This window comes from Dasypus novemcinctus, chromosome X (assembly GCF_030445035.2).
Source record: "Dasypus novemcinctus isolate mDasNov1 chromosome X, mDasNov1.1.hap2, whole genome shotgun sequence".
In the NCBI taxonomy this organism is placed as follows: domain Eukaryota; kingdom Metazoa; phylum Chordata; class Mammalia; order Cingulata; family Dasypodidae; genus Dasypus; species Dasypus novemcinctus.
This window is the reverse complement of record NC_080704.1, coordinates 107,322,571-107,339,813: the sequence shown is the minus strand read 5'-3', so window position 1 is coordinate 107,339,813 and position 17,243 is coordinate 107,322,571. Positions and strand designations below refer to the sequence as shown.

At 40.9% G+C, this 17,243-nt stretch overlaps 1 protein-coding gene and 1 pseudogene across 2 annotated transcripts; both read left to right on the top strand.

Moving 5' to 3' along the window:
• The first annotated feature begins 571 nt into the window (after positions 1-571).
• LOC101437307 (ubiquitin-conjugating enzyme E2 variant 3-like) lies at positions 572-10,363 on the top strand (annotated as a pseudogene).
• Positions 8,181-12,739, top strand: ARMCX2 (armadillo repeat containing X-linked 2). Of its 2 annotated transcripts, XM_058291004.2 has the most exons (4): positions 8,181-8,289; positions 8,541-8,612; positions 9,506-9,557; positions 10,305-12,739. In XM_058291004.2, the coding sequence occupies exon 4, from the start codon at positions 10,466-10,468 to the stop codon at positions 12,329-12,331; it is 1,866 nt and encodes a 621-aa protein (XP_058146987.1). In that variant the 5' UTR covers positions 8,181-8,289; positions 8,541-8,612; positions 9,506-9,557; positions 10,305-10,465; the 3' UTR covers positions 12,332-12,739. The 2 variants fall into 2 exon arrangements, with proteins under 2 accessions (XP_058146987.1, XP_058146989.1); XM_058291006.2 differs by lacking the exon at positions 8,541-8,612 and having other exon boundaries at positions 8,189-8,289.
• The last annotated feature ends 4,504 nt before the right edge of the window (positions 12,740-17,243 follow it).

The window sequence follows — 17,243 nt, the reverse complement described above, 5'->3', positions numbered from 1 at the left end:
GATGAGAAGTTCTGGAATATGAGTATAGGGAAAGGAACTTCCCCACCTCTTGACAAGGCAGAGAGGATTTGACCACCTCTGCATCCCTCCCACCCTCAGTTTCCTTTACCTCACAGTTCTTTCCTTTTCCCAGAAATAAATCACCAGACTGGAACTTAATCCAGAGTCAGGTGTTCAAAACTGTCATGGTTGTAGCAATCAAATTACAGGAGGTTCACACAGGAGTCAGCAATGATTTGGGAACATTAAATAAATGTGTCTCTCTAACAGAACAAAACAGGATCATTTATTTATCACCTTAAAATGCTGTCCCATAAGTAGTAAAAGTAGGGTATTATTTATCCATAATAAAAAAGATTGGACAACTGAACATCTCTTCATGCATCAATTTATAGATCATATGGAAATACTCCTATCTTGTTGGGAAAAATTCCATTTTCAGATGTTCAAATACCTTAGCATATTTTGAAAACTATTTCTTATGTGGCCAATATTCTATGAGGTGAAAATTAACCAAAATTTCAAGATTCAGGACTGGGATAGTGGATCTCGCTCTTCATTCTGGTTGGAGATGGAGTTCCATTCCAAGGATCTGAGACAGATGCTTGGCAAGTACAAGTTCAAAGGTCTAAATGCGGAAGAACTAAAGAATGTAAACATGGTTTTCCTGCATTTCAAATACTCTATGGACACCTGCATTTTTAAATACAGTTCCCTGAAAGACCTGCTGAATTTCGCTGGCACTATTCTTGTGTTGTGTTATACATATAGCATATCAATTCATTTGTGGATTTTGGATTCTCACTCTTTTCTCCCCCAATTTGCTACTTGACGCCAGCTGCAAACATGGGAATCTCATTGGAAAACATGTGGATGACTAAGGCAGAGTATACTTGCTCTATCTCCAAAATTGGTGCCATCTTAAATCTGTCAGTGTTGGATTAATTAAGGAAATGATTATGAAGTTTCAAGAGGATCTTCCCCTATACTTTCAATCATTATTTGATGAGGCACAGCAGATTGAATTGCTAGCTGTATTGGTCAGCCAAAGGGATACTGATGCAAAATACCAGAAATTGGTTGGTTTTTATAAAGGGTATTTATTTGAGGTAGGACCTTACAGATACCAGGCCATAAAGCATAAGTTACTTCCCTCACCAAAGTCTATTTTCACGTGTTAGAGCAAGATGACTGCCAATGTCTGTGAGGGTTCAGACTTCCTGGGTTCCTCCCGTCTAGGGTCTTGTTTCTTTTTGGGTTCGGAGTTCCTCTCTTCCCAGGGCTTGCTTATTCCTGGGCTCAGAGTTCCTCTTCCTGGGGCTTGCTTCTCTTTTCTCTGTGAGCTCACTTCCCAGGGCTCCAGCTTAAGGCTTCAGCATCAAAATCCAACATCACAAACCCTCCACTCTGTCCTTTGCCATGTCTTTTATCTGCGAGTTCCCAGCCACCAAGGGGTGGGAACTCAAAGCCCTACTGACACAAGCCCTACTTAATCAAGTAAACCTCTGAATCCAATATAATCTCATATTCCCAGAGGAAAAGACCACTTTACAAACATAACCCAACATTTCTTTTGGTAATTCATCAATAATATCAAAGTGCTACACTAGCTTATATTGCAAAAATCACTGAAGGTGTCTCAGACATAAATTCAAAGAACTTGGCAAACCACAAGAATAAAACAGTCATTTTTTTTTAATTTTATGGATGTACAATTGACTGTTGACTCCAATGGTCAACTGTGGTTAGAGGTGGAGAGTGGGGTATTGCGTGCACATTAGCAATTTCATCAAGGAGCATTGCCAAGAGGCTGGTTCTCTAAGACCTTTCAGAAGGAACTAGAGGAGGGATGATGGATCTTGACATCTTCAAACTGCCTAATGTGGACACCAGCAAAAGTTTGTCTGCCTCTGTTCATTCCAAGGTGGTGATTGTCACAGTCAACTCTGGGTAGTTCTCAATTCTACCTTGATGTGATTCAGAGATACATGAATATGTTCAGAGTCATTGTTCCAGCTTTGGTACATTATAGTCAACACAGTGTTCTGCTCATTACATCTTGGCCAGTGAAAATCATGACGTGTGTGAAATTGAAACAGAGTGCATTTCCTGAAAATCAAGTGGTTGAAATTGGTTGTAATCTGGATTCACAGAGATTACAGTATATTATTACAAATGTTTTGAAAGCACAGACTTCAGGGAAAGAAATATGGGTTATTGGTAAGCAAGGAGAAGACAAAGTGTCCACATGGTTGGCCCAGAAGAAGCAGTGAGTCATAACTCTGAGGTGCAACTGTCCAACAGAGTCATGGAACTGTTAAGGGTAAAATGTCAAAGATCCTGGTATGTTGGACTATCAGTAGCTGACTTGGTTGACAGTATATAGACAATAAAAAGAAAGTGCTTTCTGTATTAGTTTTAGCTAAGGGATATTATGGCATAAATAGTCAAGTGTTTTTAAGTTTTCCTTGCATCCTTGGAACAAATGGGATATTTTGAAGTCATTAAAACCACAGCAAAAGAAATTATAGTGACTTGGAAACTCCAAAGCAGCTCATCATCAATTCATAGTCTCCAACAACACTTAAAACTTGGATTCTAGGAATGAAGAGGAGGTTATCTTGAGAGTCCTGCAGCTGATGTTTTTGGATATAAAGAGGACAGTGAAAAAAAAGGTAGAAAGACTTGAAGAACAGAGTTGTTGAACATAATATTAGAATAATAGCCAAGTATTATATGAGAATAACAATGAAAAAGATGGCACAACTTCTGGGTCGATCTGCTGATGAATCAGGTGCTTTTCTCTCAAATCTAGTAGTTAACAGGACCATCTTTGCTAAAGTAGACAGGTTTAGAGTGGGTTATACCACTGGGTAGAGACCCATATAATGAGAGTGAAGGTAGACCCACATCCTGGGGAGGACTAATGCCATCAAATTGAGGGAACTGTATCTCTCAAGAGAAAGGATCGCTCCCAGGGCATTAGGGCAGTTGAGCATGTCAAGCCCTCAACACTGCTGCAAGTATCTCTGAACATGGCTCCTCAAGAAATGAAGATTGACTATCACTGTGGGCCCCAAGGGGAGGGGGAAACAGATATTGAATAGATGGAACCAAAGTAAATGTGAGGGCAAAAGAAGTGTTTCACAAGAGTACACAAGAATGGATATAAAACATGTAATATTACACCAAAAACATATAGGGGACAACAGACTAATAATGTAAACCATAATGTAAAACATAGGATAACTAAAAAATTTAGAAAACTGTATAGCCTAAAGTATAAACCACAATGTAAACACACACACACACACACAAAAATAAAGTAGACAGGTTTGCAGGAATTATTAACTTCCAGGCACCCAAGGATACAAATAATTTATTAAATGACTGGTCTCAGAAACTGAACTCACTGATGTCTCTGGTTAACAAAACTACACACCTCAGCCAAAGATGAGATGATACATAATCTACAATAAGGGTCTCCGTACCCTTGATGCTTTCAGAAAAAAGTTAAAATTGGAAGTTTGGTTTTTTTTAAAGACTATTCTCAGGAAGTAGATGTGACTCAAACGATTGAGCTCCTGCCTACCACATGGGAGGTCCCAAGCTCAGTGCCCGGTGCCTCCTAAAGAAGATGAGCAAGACAGCAAGCTGATAAGACAGACAGGAGTGGTGAGCTAACGCAACACGATAATGCAATAAGAGACGCGAGGAAAACACAATGAGAGACACAACAAAGCAGCGAGCAGAGGTGGCTCTGGCAATGAGGCGTCTCCCTCCCACATCAGAGGTCCAGCATTTGGTTCCCAGTGCCTCCTGAAAAGAAGACCAGCACACAACAAGCAGACACAGCAAAATGCAAGCAATAAAGGATGGGGAGAAATAAATAAATAAAATAAATCTTAAGAAAGAAAAGACTATTATTATGGTGTATATGTTGGGTTTTTTTAATTCTTACAAACTGTTTGGTTAGATGGTTAGCTTTGAAATGTGAATCCTTTGGGTGTTAGATAAGAAGAGAAAAAAATCTAATTTTCTTTGGTGTTTTTGTCATCTATAACATTCTTTAAATCTACAGCAGTGATAAGTATTATTATGAAATGTTCCCTATTTTAAATTGCGTATCCTAAACTAAAAGCACATTTGGTGCTTTGGGAATATTTTGAAAGTGATTCATTTTTAAAAGAAAATTATTCTTTGACTTTCATAATAAACATGATAAGCTAAAGGCCCAGTACAGATTTTCAAAATCTGTGCTAGATGTGCATTCAAAGAATCCATAGTTTAAGGTACAGAATTAATGTTTCTTCTGCAAAATATATGATAGTAATGGTAAACATTTTCTTTTCCTTCTTTAATTATCTTCAAAAGTGGAAAAAAACTACATGCAGTTTAAAACAAAGTGAAAAATTTACCATATGTAAATGAAGTATACTTTAATTTCCAGTAAGACTGTCATTTCTGAAATTTTCTGTAACCCTTTCTGAGCTATATAAGACCTCCAATATCTTATAAGCTAACTGTGATATTAGTATAATGGTAGAAAAACGTGTATTTCAATGGAAATAGATTATGAATGTAAGCTAAACAGTTTACTTTAAAGCAAAAATACAAGACTTTCGTGAAAACCACTTCTCTTTAAGGGAGAGGTTAAATGGATGGTTCTGAGTAAATCCTTTAACCACTCCTGAAGAAGCTAGAGTACATATCCTTTGGTGATAAGTCAATAGCAGTACCTTCATAAGTGAAAGGTAACATATTATAACTATTTGACGGATTACAAATAGTAAAATCTAATATCAGTACTACTTATTTATTAGGCCGTGTGGTTATTTTATTGAATTTTCACAGTAATGGAATAAGTTAGGGAATATCATCATCATTTTATAGAGGGAGAAATTAAAGTTTAGTGGCCAAGTTTCATGCCTTGTAAGTACATAAAACCTCTCATTTTTGAGACACTAGAAAGATGGAAAGGCCTAGTAGCCAAAATAGTTATCACAATGCCCTAAAGCTGAGGTTCTGTACACAATGGAAAGATTACTTCCATTCTCATGTAGGAAACTACTTTTTAAAATACAATTTTTAAAAAGATTGTTCCCTGGTTTTCCAGACCTGTCGTCAGTAAATAGCAGAAAGGGGAAGTATTCACTGAGGTAGGCATTTATTTATTTATTCATACAGCTAGTATTGAGAGTCTACTATATACCAGGCACCATACTAGATACTACACACGCAATGGTGGGCAAACCTGGACAAGCACTTGTGGTACTTACAGTCTAGTATAGGAGACACAGTAATCACATAATTTCACAAATAAATGTACAACTAAAAGTGTAATAAGTACTGCAAAAAAGTCCAAGATGCTTTGAAAGCATATAATAGGGAAATCCAAGCATAGGTTAGGGAGACAAGCATCAGATGACTTATAAAGGCAGACATTTCCTAGATATGAAGGAAACAGGCAAATTAATGCTGATGTAGCATCATAATGGATTTTTATAATGATGAGCTTCTGGTATAAGTCATAAAGAAAAGGTTATTTTCAGTATGGTGTGTTCAAGAAAGTAGAGAAGTATTTAATATACTTGGAAAGATTCCCACCAGAATCGACTAAGATAAAAATCTTGGACATGTGAAGAAATAAGCATTATTTATATGTAATTTCACTACAGAGATATATCATTTTGGTGTTACTCTTAAAATGTATCCTTTTAGATGAAAGGGGGAAGTGAAGCTTAAACAACCATATTTTTAGAAGATTTATTTAGTTATTTTCCTCCCTTCCCCTCCTCCCACCCTGTTGTTTTTGCTGTCTGTGTTGTCTTCTCTTACCATTTTCTCTCCTCCAGGATTCACCAGGATTTGATCCTTGAGACCTCTGATATGGAGAGAGGTTCCCTGTCAATTGCGCCACCTCAGTTCCTGGTTTCTGCTGCACTTAACCTTGACTCTCCCCTTGTCTCTTTTTTTATGCATCATCATCTTGCTGTGTGACTCACTTGCGTGGGGCACTAGCTCACCATGTGGGCACTTGCACAGGCACTGGTTGTCAGGCAGGCAAGCTTTATCTTCTTCTTTTTCATCAGGAGGCCCCAGGGATTAAACCCAGGTCCTCCCATATGGTAGGCAGAAGCTCTATCACTTGAGCCACATCCACTTTCCCTGAAACAACCATTTCTTGTGTTTTTTTAAACTAGTCATTTCTGATACCTGATCATGCTCTTGAACAATAATCTACCTACAAGGTATTACATAACAGGTGAATTATGCATAGTTCACTAAATTAATTATATAAAGAACACATCAATACAACAAACATAGTGTGTACCTACTGTTAAAGAATCTGACTACTCAAAGTCCTTGCCTCCAGAAGCACACGACATATAAATACAGTTGATCCTCATGATTCATGGATTCTTATTTGTAAATTCTTTACTTGCTAGCATTTATTTTTAACTCCAAAGTCAATACTGATGGCTCTTTCACAATCATTCAGACATGGGCAGAGTGGAGGAAATTTTAAGCCTATGGACATGCATGTTCCCAGCCAAGGTTAAACAAGGCGATGCTCTGCCATCTTGTTTCAGGTCTCATGCTATAAGCAATTGTCTTTTTTATGGTATGTTGAGTGCCATGTTTTTTCACATTTTTGAATTTTTCTTGTTGGTGCTTTTGCTATTTAGAATGAAAATGGCCCTCAAGCATAGTGCTGAAGTGCTGTCTAGAGTTCCTAAGTACAAGAAAGCTGTGATGTATCTTACAGAGAAAATAAGTCTATATGAGATGCGTTCAGGCATGAGTTATAGAGCTGTTGGCTGTGAGTTCAATGTTAATGAATTAACAGTATATATTAAATAAGGTGTCTTTAAATGTAAATACAATTAAACAAAGTTATATATTGATCAGTTGACAAAAATGCGACCAGAGGCTCACAGGAACCTAACCCTGTATTTCTCCTAGGAGCAACTGGTCAATATTCATTCAATCATTTTTGCAGCAACTTTACAAAGTATAACTACCGGGAATAATGAAAATTGGCTGTAATTCTTTATATCAGATATTTCCTTGAGTGTTGAATATTAGCAATTATGTTGTAAGTTCCATGTATAAGTCAAGAAGCAGCATCATCACCACTCCCTTACTAGGATTTGGTGATAATTTGGCATTCATAATGTGTCCAGTAACTTTCATTTTTTCATTTTTCCAAAATCATGTGGTATCTCTTCTTGTTATGATTTTTAGTGGGGCTTGGATTAAAATGATTATTTGATATTGTAGAAGATAAATTTGTTATTTTCCTATTTACATTGTAATTTTCCTTAAATTTAAAGACCAGGGAATAAATATGTGTTCATCAATTGTAACAAATGTACCACACTAATGAAAGATGTTAATGTGGAAAACTGTGGAAGGGGTAGGAAGTGGGACATATGGGAATCCTTATATTTTTTATGTAGCATTTATGTAATCTAAGTATCTTTTTTAAAAAAAAAAGTTAAAAAAGACTAGGGAATAAAATAAAGTTTGAATTTAAAATTTGAAAAATTAACCAAAATTAATGGTGTCTTCCCATCTAAGTGGGAAATTTTTATAAAACATCCCCCCCCCCTTTTTGTTGCTGTTTCTCGCACTGAATTTTTGTTTTATTGTATTATCTTATTATAAAATAAAGCGTGGTCATAGTTTTAAAAAGGAAACAGACAAATACTACAAAATTACACACCCCAACCCCACTCCTGGTGTCCTTTCTAACACCCCGCCCCTTTCCTATGCTGGAGCAGGCACCCAAGTGCCAGGGAAATGGTAGTTACTAATGACTGGGGAGGAGGGGGTTGCAGATGAAGAAAGGGGAGGGTGCCCAGTAACCTAGGAAAAAATGAGACAATTTCCCCACAAAGAAACAGAAATTGCCAGTAGCTCTATGAGAAGATGCAGCCCCTCCTTGCTAAACAGAGAAAGGTAAATTCTAACTGCGAGAAGGGGCCACTTTTGGCCTCTGGGTCTACAAAACAAAAACATGAGTGACAGGACCTGATGCGTTGGGGTGAGGTGGGGGTTAGGGCAAAGGAGGGGCTCGTACTCATGTGGGAGTGGAAATTGGGGCCCCAAGCGTACTGGCGACGCGGCCTTCACGTGATCAGAAGCTGACGTGGGCAAAGGTACTTAAAGCCCTGACGGCAATCCTCCGTCCTCCTCTGGGTACCAACTCTATTGCGCTGCATACAGCCGTGCGTTTAACCCAGGCGAGGAGGAGGAGGAGAAAATTCCCCCAGATCCGGGCAGGTGGGTGTGAGGGTGGCCACTGCCTGGGACCCCTGGATAGGGGTAGCCCAGAGATGGGGGAGGCCGCGGGCGCCTCCACTCGCCCACTCCTGGCTGACTTTCCAGACATCCGGGCTTAGTCGCAGATTGATTTTGGTGGGTGGTGGGGAAAGGGGGAGGGGGAATCGTAAGCTTTTTATATACTTTGCGAAGAATCCTCTTACCTTGTCTCCCGGCCAATATTTTTGCTTTGTTTTGTTTTTGACACTCAGGTCCCGCAACCCATACCCCGTCCTGTTTTGAGAGGAGGAGGGAAGAGAAATAAACGTGGCAGCGCACACAAGGCCAGTGGGGAAGCTGGGAAAGGGTGACCGGAGGGTCGCGCAGTTTTGGAAGCGATCCGACCCATTCACTTCCACCCTCACTTTACAGACACCTCCCTCAACCACTGCCCCCTCTCCCACTCCTCCTGCGGGCCCCTGTCCTTTGTCGTGCTGCGAAATGGCCAGCTTCTGAGTGGGAGATAGTGGGTTTGACGATGTCTGGGTTTCACAGGAGGGGGGAACCCTGAGTGAATCCGGTATTAAACCGTCGTATTAACAACCAGACTGTTTTTTAGACACCCCTGGTTCACATTGTCCTTCATCCCGATATTTTCAGTCCTGGAAAAGGAGTTCGGGTATGCTAACAGGAGAAATGGCGGTTAACTGGGGATTTCTGAGGAGGGTGGGGTTGGAAGGAGGAGCCCAGAGAGGAAAAACGGTGTAAAATCACAACCTTGAACCCGAAAAGGCAGGCTTTGGGGCCCCTGTTCTCTCAGCTAATGCTAGGCTTGGGGGCTTAGGTGGGAAGGGCGGGTGACCACAGGAGAAGGACGCTAGATTGTTTGGCTGTAATCTTCAGACTCACATCCCATCCAGCTTTCCCTGCACCCTCGCCCCTTCCCCCTCCCACTTCTTTGCAGGAGAAGGGGTGTGGCGGTGTGTCCGGAGAAATGGCGGATGGGGGGTTGGGGCAACATGCTAGGAGCGGTTTTGTTCCTGGAGAGCCTGCGCAAGCTGGGGGATTGGGATGGGCGGGGAGGAGTGGGAGGAGTTGAGGGAATTAAGAGGTGGGATCTTTTTACATTCTGTTATGCGAATTCTAAAACGCAATTGTTGGGACTCTTTGGGTGCTGATCCATTCATCAGGCTCTCAGTCTCCAACTCAGACTGCCTGTATTTCTGTCTGTCTTTAGGATGAAGCTCTAACTGACCTGAAGGAAAGAGAAACAGCCCTGAATCTTGGAGGTCAGTGTTGGGGGGCGGGAATTGTCTGTGAAACCGTTGTGTGGATGTGACAGAAACCAGAGTGGAGTCCAGGACCAGAGGCTCCTCCTCTTCCATCTTCTCCCTCTTCAAAAGACACCCTTGCCCCGCCTCCAGTCCTTTTTGGTGCAGGAAAAGGGGTGTGGTATCGGCCCTAGAAAATTGCTTTTAAGGGGGAGGGGATAGGGAGGAAAGGGGAGCCATAAGAGGGGGAATCTTTTGACCCATAGGGATTCAAATCAGGAAGGGAACCGGTGTCGGTCCACCAAAAACTCAAACGCAATTTCGGGGATCTGTCGGCACGTCTGTCATTTGGGCCTGGCGGGGAAAGGAGGGAGGCGAGCAAACTACTTCTGATCTCAATAGGTTGGTATGTGCATGTGCACCACCTGAGGACCCTTGAAGTGCGGGTAAGATGGGGATCAGAACAGATTCTGGGGTCTCTATTGCCTTTCCTCACACTCTCCCATCCTCTTTACTGCCTCTCATTACCCATTTAGGTACTGGGAAATTGTGTACGTTGACATTGCATAGGCCAGGCTAGGAATGAAGATAAGGTAAATGTTGGTCAACCTGGGCCATGAATCAGCAAACGGAGACCTGGGCATCTGTATTCTGGGTGCTAGCATGCCCACTAACCATTTTGTCCCTACTCTCCCCTGGAGGTAGGTCTGGTTAGGCACAAAGTGAGCCGGAACTTAACGCCTCAATTCTTTCCTTTACCGCTAGGTTCTGCTCAACTTGCAGCCTTGGCAAAACTTCGGAGAACTTGGGAGCCTGAGCTGTAGAGGTTCGCTCGCCCAGACGTGCACACACTCCGCTTGGGCAGCGCATCCCACTTGGGCAAGTGAGCTCCACATCCTGGATCAAGGAATCAGCCCAGCTGCATCATGAGCCGCGTTCGGGATGCTGGCTGTGTAGCTGCAGGGATAGTGATCGGGGCTGGCGCCTGGTACTGCGTATACAAATATGCTGGGGAAAGAGCCCAAACCAAGAAGAGACTGGTCAAGCCCAAGACCAGGGCTGGGCCAGTGGTTGGGACTGGAGCCAGGGCTAGAGTTGGGCTAAAAGCTGGATTCACAATAGACCTTGGACCGGAATTCAGTCCTCCGATCCTGGTCCAGGCCGGGGCAGAGGACAGGGCCCGGAATGAAGCCTTTGCTCTAGAGTCGGTTGGAGCCCAGGCAGTGGTCCCAGCTGCAGCCAGTGCTGAGGCTCAGATTGGGGAAGGAAGTCAGACCCAGGAACCTAATGGGGCAGGGGTTGAGCCTAAGGCCGAATCTATAGTAGGGGCTACAGAGGTCTCTGCAATGGCAGCACCCCTCAGGGTGGCAGAGGCTACTTGGGTTGCAGAGGCCACAACAGTGGCAGAAGCTCCCAAATTGGCAGATTTCTCCAGCACAGTGGAGGCCCCAGTTGCAGTCCCTCCAGGGACAGCAGAAGGTCCAGGAACCAAGGAGGTTTCAGGGACTGCAGCGCTTACTGAGGCATCAGAGGCTCCCAAGTCTGCAGCGCCTGCTGGGACGACAGAAGCTCCCCGGGCAGTGGTGCCTACCAGTGCTTCAGAGGCTCCTGGGACATCAGGGTCCCCTAGAACAGTGGCAGTTCCTGGAACGGCAGCTGCCAAGAGAACTACCCCTGGGGCTCACACTGGGGCTATACCTAAGGCCGGGTCATCAACTGGAGCTGTCCCCAAAGGTGGGGCTAAGGGTGGAACCAAGTCCAGAACTGGAGGCAAGGGCAAGGGCAAGAGAAACAAGGTTGAAGTAGATGAATTAGGTATGGGCTTCCGCCCTGGAGATGGGGCTGCTGTAGCTGCTGCAGCCTCTGCTAATGGGGGACAGGCTTTCTTGGCAGAGGTCCCTGATTCTGAGGAAGGAGAGTCCGGGTGGACTGACACAGAGTCAGATTCAGACTCTGAGCCTGAGACCCAGCGCAGGGGGAAGGGGAAGAGAACCATTCCTATGCAGAAGCGCCCCTTTCCTTATGAAATTGATGAGATTCTGGGTGCCCGAGACCTCAGGAAAGTCCTTACTTTGCTTCAGAAATCTGATGATCCTTTTATTCAACAGGTAGCTTTGCTCACCCTGAGCAACAATGCCAATTATTCATGCAACCAAGACACAATTCGCAAATTGGGAGGCCTCCCAATTATTGCAAACATGATCAACAAAACTGATCCCCACATTAAGGAAAAAGCCTTAATGGCCCTGAATAACCTGAGTGAGAATTATGAAAATCAGGGTCGCCTTCAGGTATACATGAATAAAGTGATGGACGATATCATGGCTTCTAACCTGAACTCAGCAGTACAAGTAGTTGGACTAAAATTTTTAACCAACATGACTATTACTAATGACTACCAGCACCTGCTTGTTAATTCCATTGCAAACTTTTTCCGTTTATTATCTCAGGGAGGTGGAAAAATCAAGGTTGAGATTTTGAAAATACTTTCAAATTTTGCTGAAAATCCAGATATGTTAAAAAAACTGCTCAGTACCCAAGTGCCGGCATCATTTAGTTCCCTCTATAATTCTTATGTGGAATCAGAAATTCTTATTAATGCCCTTACTCTCTTTGAGATCATCTATGACAATCTCAGAGCAGAAGTATTCAACTACAGAGAATTCAATAAAGGTTCCCTTTTTTTCTTATGTACTGCATCTGGAGTGTGTGTTAAGAAAATTCGAGCCTTAGCAAATCACCATGACCTCTTGGTGAAAGTGAAAGTTATAAAACTAGTGGACAAATTCTGATTGGTTATGTGCTCTCAAAGAGCTTGAAAAAATTTCTTGGTTTTGCAGTCTGGAGGCCTTGAAAATTGAAAGTTACTGCTTTTCTACTTTTCTCATATAGTAAAGGTATCCATTTGGCAGCCAGTTTCAAACAGTGTATCATCGAGAGTGATGTTATCTGTGAGTCTCCAGCTTTAAGAGGAACCATTTTATGAATACCAAATAGTCATCTTGTACTGAAAACATATTTGTGACTTTAATTGTACTCCTTGGATGGAAATCTTTTTACTGGTTCCTCTATGTGAATTGACAGTGAACATGTCCATCATGAATAGCCTACATGTCTATCATTTGTTTTCACTTGAATTTATCCACCAAAAACTTCATTTGTATATCATCAATAAAGTTGTATGCTTCAACTGTCAAAAATCGTTCTCTTGCTTGAATTTAACATTCAGCTGGGGAGATAAGGCACATAAACCCAGAAGGATTACTAACAACACTCAGACATAATGCTTATTGTCAAGTATATGTACGCTATGTAGTTAAAAGGAGCAGAGTTTGCTGAGAAAGCTTCAGTGAAGAAAGGCCCTAAAAGATGGCATGAGAAAACATAGAGGGGCATTCCAGGAGGGGAAAATAGTTTAAAGAAAAGCCTGGAGGTGGAAAATCTGTTCCTGTAATAGAACAAAAAACAGTTTGCCTAGAGTGGAAGCTGTGGAAAGATGAATAATGAGACATAAAGGTAAAAATTTAGGGTGGGTCAAGTTTGGGAGAGGATCCTGAGCCCCAAGCTAGGATATTTGAATAATGCCCTGTCTCTGAATATTCTTCTTCTGGGTGTCTCTGAATATTCTTAACAAAAGGAAAAGTAATATGGCACTAATGCATGGATGGGATGGGGAAAGTGTGGAGACTGGAAACAACATTTATTAGGAAGTTATAATAGGCCAAGCATGAGATGATAAAGGGTGAAATAGGGTCATGAGTAAAGGAACTATTGGGGAAAGATGGTAATAAGAGACTTCCAAAATAATCATGTCAGGACCTGCTTGTGGGGCTTGACTGTGGGGCAACAAAGGTATGATTGTATGATCTGGTGCAGGTCCTGATAGGGAAAGGCCCTCTTATTTGGGCAACTCTGGTGACAACGTAATGCCATGGTGAGTTACCATTTTGAACGATGAGAAAAAAGGCAGTGTGGAAGAAAGAATGATGACTTAGTGCAGAGGGTGGTTTGTTTAGAGGTCTAAGTCTGTCTTCTATTAGAAGTGGGGCAGAGGGGGTCAACCACCTGCATACCTACGCCACCCCCACCCCGAATTCACTTGAGAGCAGATGTAATTTACTTCCTCCTCTCCCAGTCCCACTGAAGCATCGACAGGAGAACATGGGAGGGATTCCAGAGATTTTCCAAACCCTTCCCGGCATTCCTCACAATAACATAATTTTTGTGCAGCAGGGATGGGAATAGGGATTCCTGAGAGGTGCACATAGGAAAGGAATAGCTTGGTGTTATAAACTGGTCCATTTATCTGGAGGGCAATTTGCAATAGGCACAAGAATCCCTAAAAATGTGAGGGCACTTTGGCCAAGCATCCAATTTGTAGGATTTTTTCCTAAGGAAATAATAAAACAATTGTACAACGACGAATATACAAAGATGCTCATTTCAGCACTGCTTCTAAGAGAGAAAAATTAGAAACAATTTAAATGTCTAAAATTATAGAATTGACTAAACAATAGGGGGTATGTCCACACAATACAATACAATGCAACTATTAAAATTGTTATGTATTTCTATATTTCTTGGCATGGACATTCACCTATGTAAGAACCTGTCTCATCAAACTGGTACAATTTTTTAATTGTGGGTGAAAATTCTTTCAGATGTTTAGTATACACATCTCTGTGTAGGAATTACACAGAATTGAAATTATACTGTACATCAGTGGTTTGCAAAGTGTGACCTGTGGGCTACTGCAAGTCCCTAAGAACATAATATCAAAATTATTTTTAAAAATAATACTAACAAGTGATTTGCTCTTTTCTCTGAGTTTACATTTGTGCTGATGGTGCAAAAGCAATGGTGGATACAATTACTGGCACCTTAGCGTAAATCATGACTATGTCCTAAAATAGAATAGTAATATACTAGTGATTATATTCTTCACAGCTGCCCGCTCACTATTTTTTATATTCAGTTTCACTTAAAATTTTCCTTAATGAAGCAGTAAAAATTATACGTTTCATTAAATCTTGATGCTTAAATACACATCTTTTAAATATTTTGTGTGACAAGTAGTAAGTACACACTAAGCAGTTCTGCTTCATAGCATAATACAATAGTTGTCTCAAAGAAAAATATTTGTATGGTTGTTTGAATTGTACACTGAGTTAGCAACATTTTCCATGGAATCCCATTTTTACTTGAAAGAATGACTGACACTCATTTTTCAGAGATGGGTATTTGGCAGACATTTTCCTGAAAATAAGTGAAGTGAGTCTTCAAGAAAAAAAACTGGCAATATGATAAAATTTGAGCTTTCATGAAAAATTAGAATTTTTAAAAACTTACATGCACAACCATGAGCTTGGCATCTTGTAATACTTAAAGATATTTTTGGAAGAGATTGGTGATGATAATATTGAAGATGACAGCATTTCTTCTTTTTCTCCTTCTAGGAGAGCATTTATGGAAGAACCTAGGGCCTGATGTTGATCCTAATCACTTACTGAGACCATCATTACCCATATGACATTGAACCTATTGCTATTTATTGAAGTATACATTGCCGTGGTGATGAGGTGACTCTGGGTGAGACTAGACCCAAGGTTTTTTGAAACCTCAATAAGGAGACCATGAAAAGATTCCAGTCCTAGAACAATAACATCTTCTGAGGATGAGGTGTAATCTGAGCTCATATAATGAAGGTGAATGTATCAGCATCTCTCAGCTTGATCCCAGCTATTAAGACCATCCAATCAGCTTCTTTTGCTCTGATTAACAATGAAATCCTTCATTTCCATCAGGTCAGATCTATTCCCATGCAGAAATGTGTAGTTTGGCCTTATGAATGAAACTAAGAATTATCAATAGGCCAATATTTCAGTTCCTAAAGTCACATTTGTTGTGTCTTAAATAACATCACATATAGAAGATCAAAAACGTAGTCCAGGTGTGACTTAGAATTATAAGAGTAGTTTTTTTAAAGACTAGACTCAGTAAAATAATAAAAATAGATACCAGGAATTCAGGACCAGCTATAAAACGTTCTGTTACTCCTGAAATGTGACTGTGGAAACATTCCTGATATTCTGTATTGTATATCCCATGCATAGTTGAAAATGGGACAGTTCTTGCAATTATGTTTGCACTGCATAGTCCTACAGTCCTGGCTTTAATTTATTGGTCTGGGTAAGCAATTGGATCAGGAAGCTATCATGTTACTTCTTTTGAGGATATGAACTGATGGATGCAAGGACTGACAGTACAGAACTGTCATTTTATTGGCAGAACACAAGGAAGAAATGATACAAACTCCTGTTCTTGAGTTTCCTAGAGTTGTATTTGTTTCCACCCTTTATCAGTCCAGGTTATTCAACTTTTCTTTATTTCTAAGAAATATCGCAATATCCTTCCTTAAATTCCCTTTTAGTACTTAATGGAAAGGCAAAAGCCTAAGAATAAGACCAGAAAGGAGGTAGTAAGCAGTAGAGTCTCAAAGAAAATATGGAACATTTTGGGTTGAGGTGGGACAAAGTGCAATAAGACTTCCTTCCACAATATGGAGGTGGATACTATCAGCCTAAAGTTAAATGAGAGTGCTGTCCTTCCTACTAGGTTCTACATTACAAAGCAGTTGCTCCCACAGAACAATTTCAGGGGGAAGAGTAATTGCGTGGGATAAGATATTTCTTATGAGAACACTGAGAAACTTCCAGAGAAAATAATGAGTATGCCAGGTTATGGAATGCCTGATTAAATGTAAAATATATAATGAAACTATTAAAGAATCTTACTCCAAGAATCCCTTTCCATTTAAAGCTGTTAGATAAAGACTATTTGAATGAGTTTAGAAATTGGCCTTGTTTGTTGCTTAATTGTAATATCATTTGAATTCACCACTTTATCAGGTTTCCTTAGTGAAATTGGGAACACAGGTAACAGGAGTGCATGATCTTGGAAATCCTGAGTCTCTTTGGACCTGTTGGAAATAGTTGCCACTGTGCACCTCCCCATTAGGAAAATAGCAATTTGCCTCATATACCCTCACTGGGACTCATTCTTTGAAATATGAAAACACCTTAGATCTGAGAGTGATATTGCAATATCAGAACAAGGAAGAGAAGAATTATAGATATTGAGTGTGTCTGATCAAGAACATAAGTTTAGATCAGGCCAATTAATAGCAATTGGGGCTTTCACATATTGTTAATATATTGATAATATATTAATTAGCTGTAGACTTGTTACATATGAATTTCAAGAATGACCGCTAAAATAATATATGTGCAATTTATAATGTCTAAAGCACAAAGAAATATTTAATCCAAAAGAAGGCAAGAAAGGGAAAAGTAAAGCCTCAAAAAAGCAAGATAAGACAGCGAAAGTAGATACAACCCAAGTTACTGGTGCTTCTGAGGGCTATGGAGGCACACAGGTTCTACAGTCATGACAGATGGCTCAGGAGTTCATTGCCTTGCCAGTGGGCCCTACTTTGGAATTTGTGCTCCTGATTGTGATAGAGTTGGACTCAGATGTGACAGCTCTACACATGCCTCTTCTGTCACTTTTACTGAACCTGCAATTGGTGCTGGGGTTTGTGTATGCTCAGGAGACTTGGTTCTCTGGACTGTCCAGCTGGGCCCTGACCCTCAGCAGAGTTGCAACACCTACTTTCCAGTTCGTTGGACTTACCCAGGTCAGCTA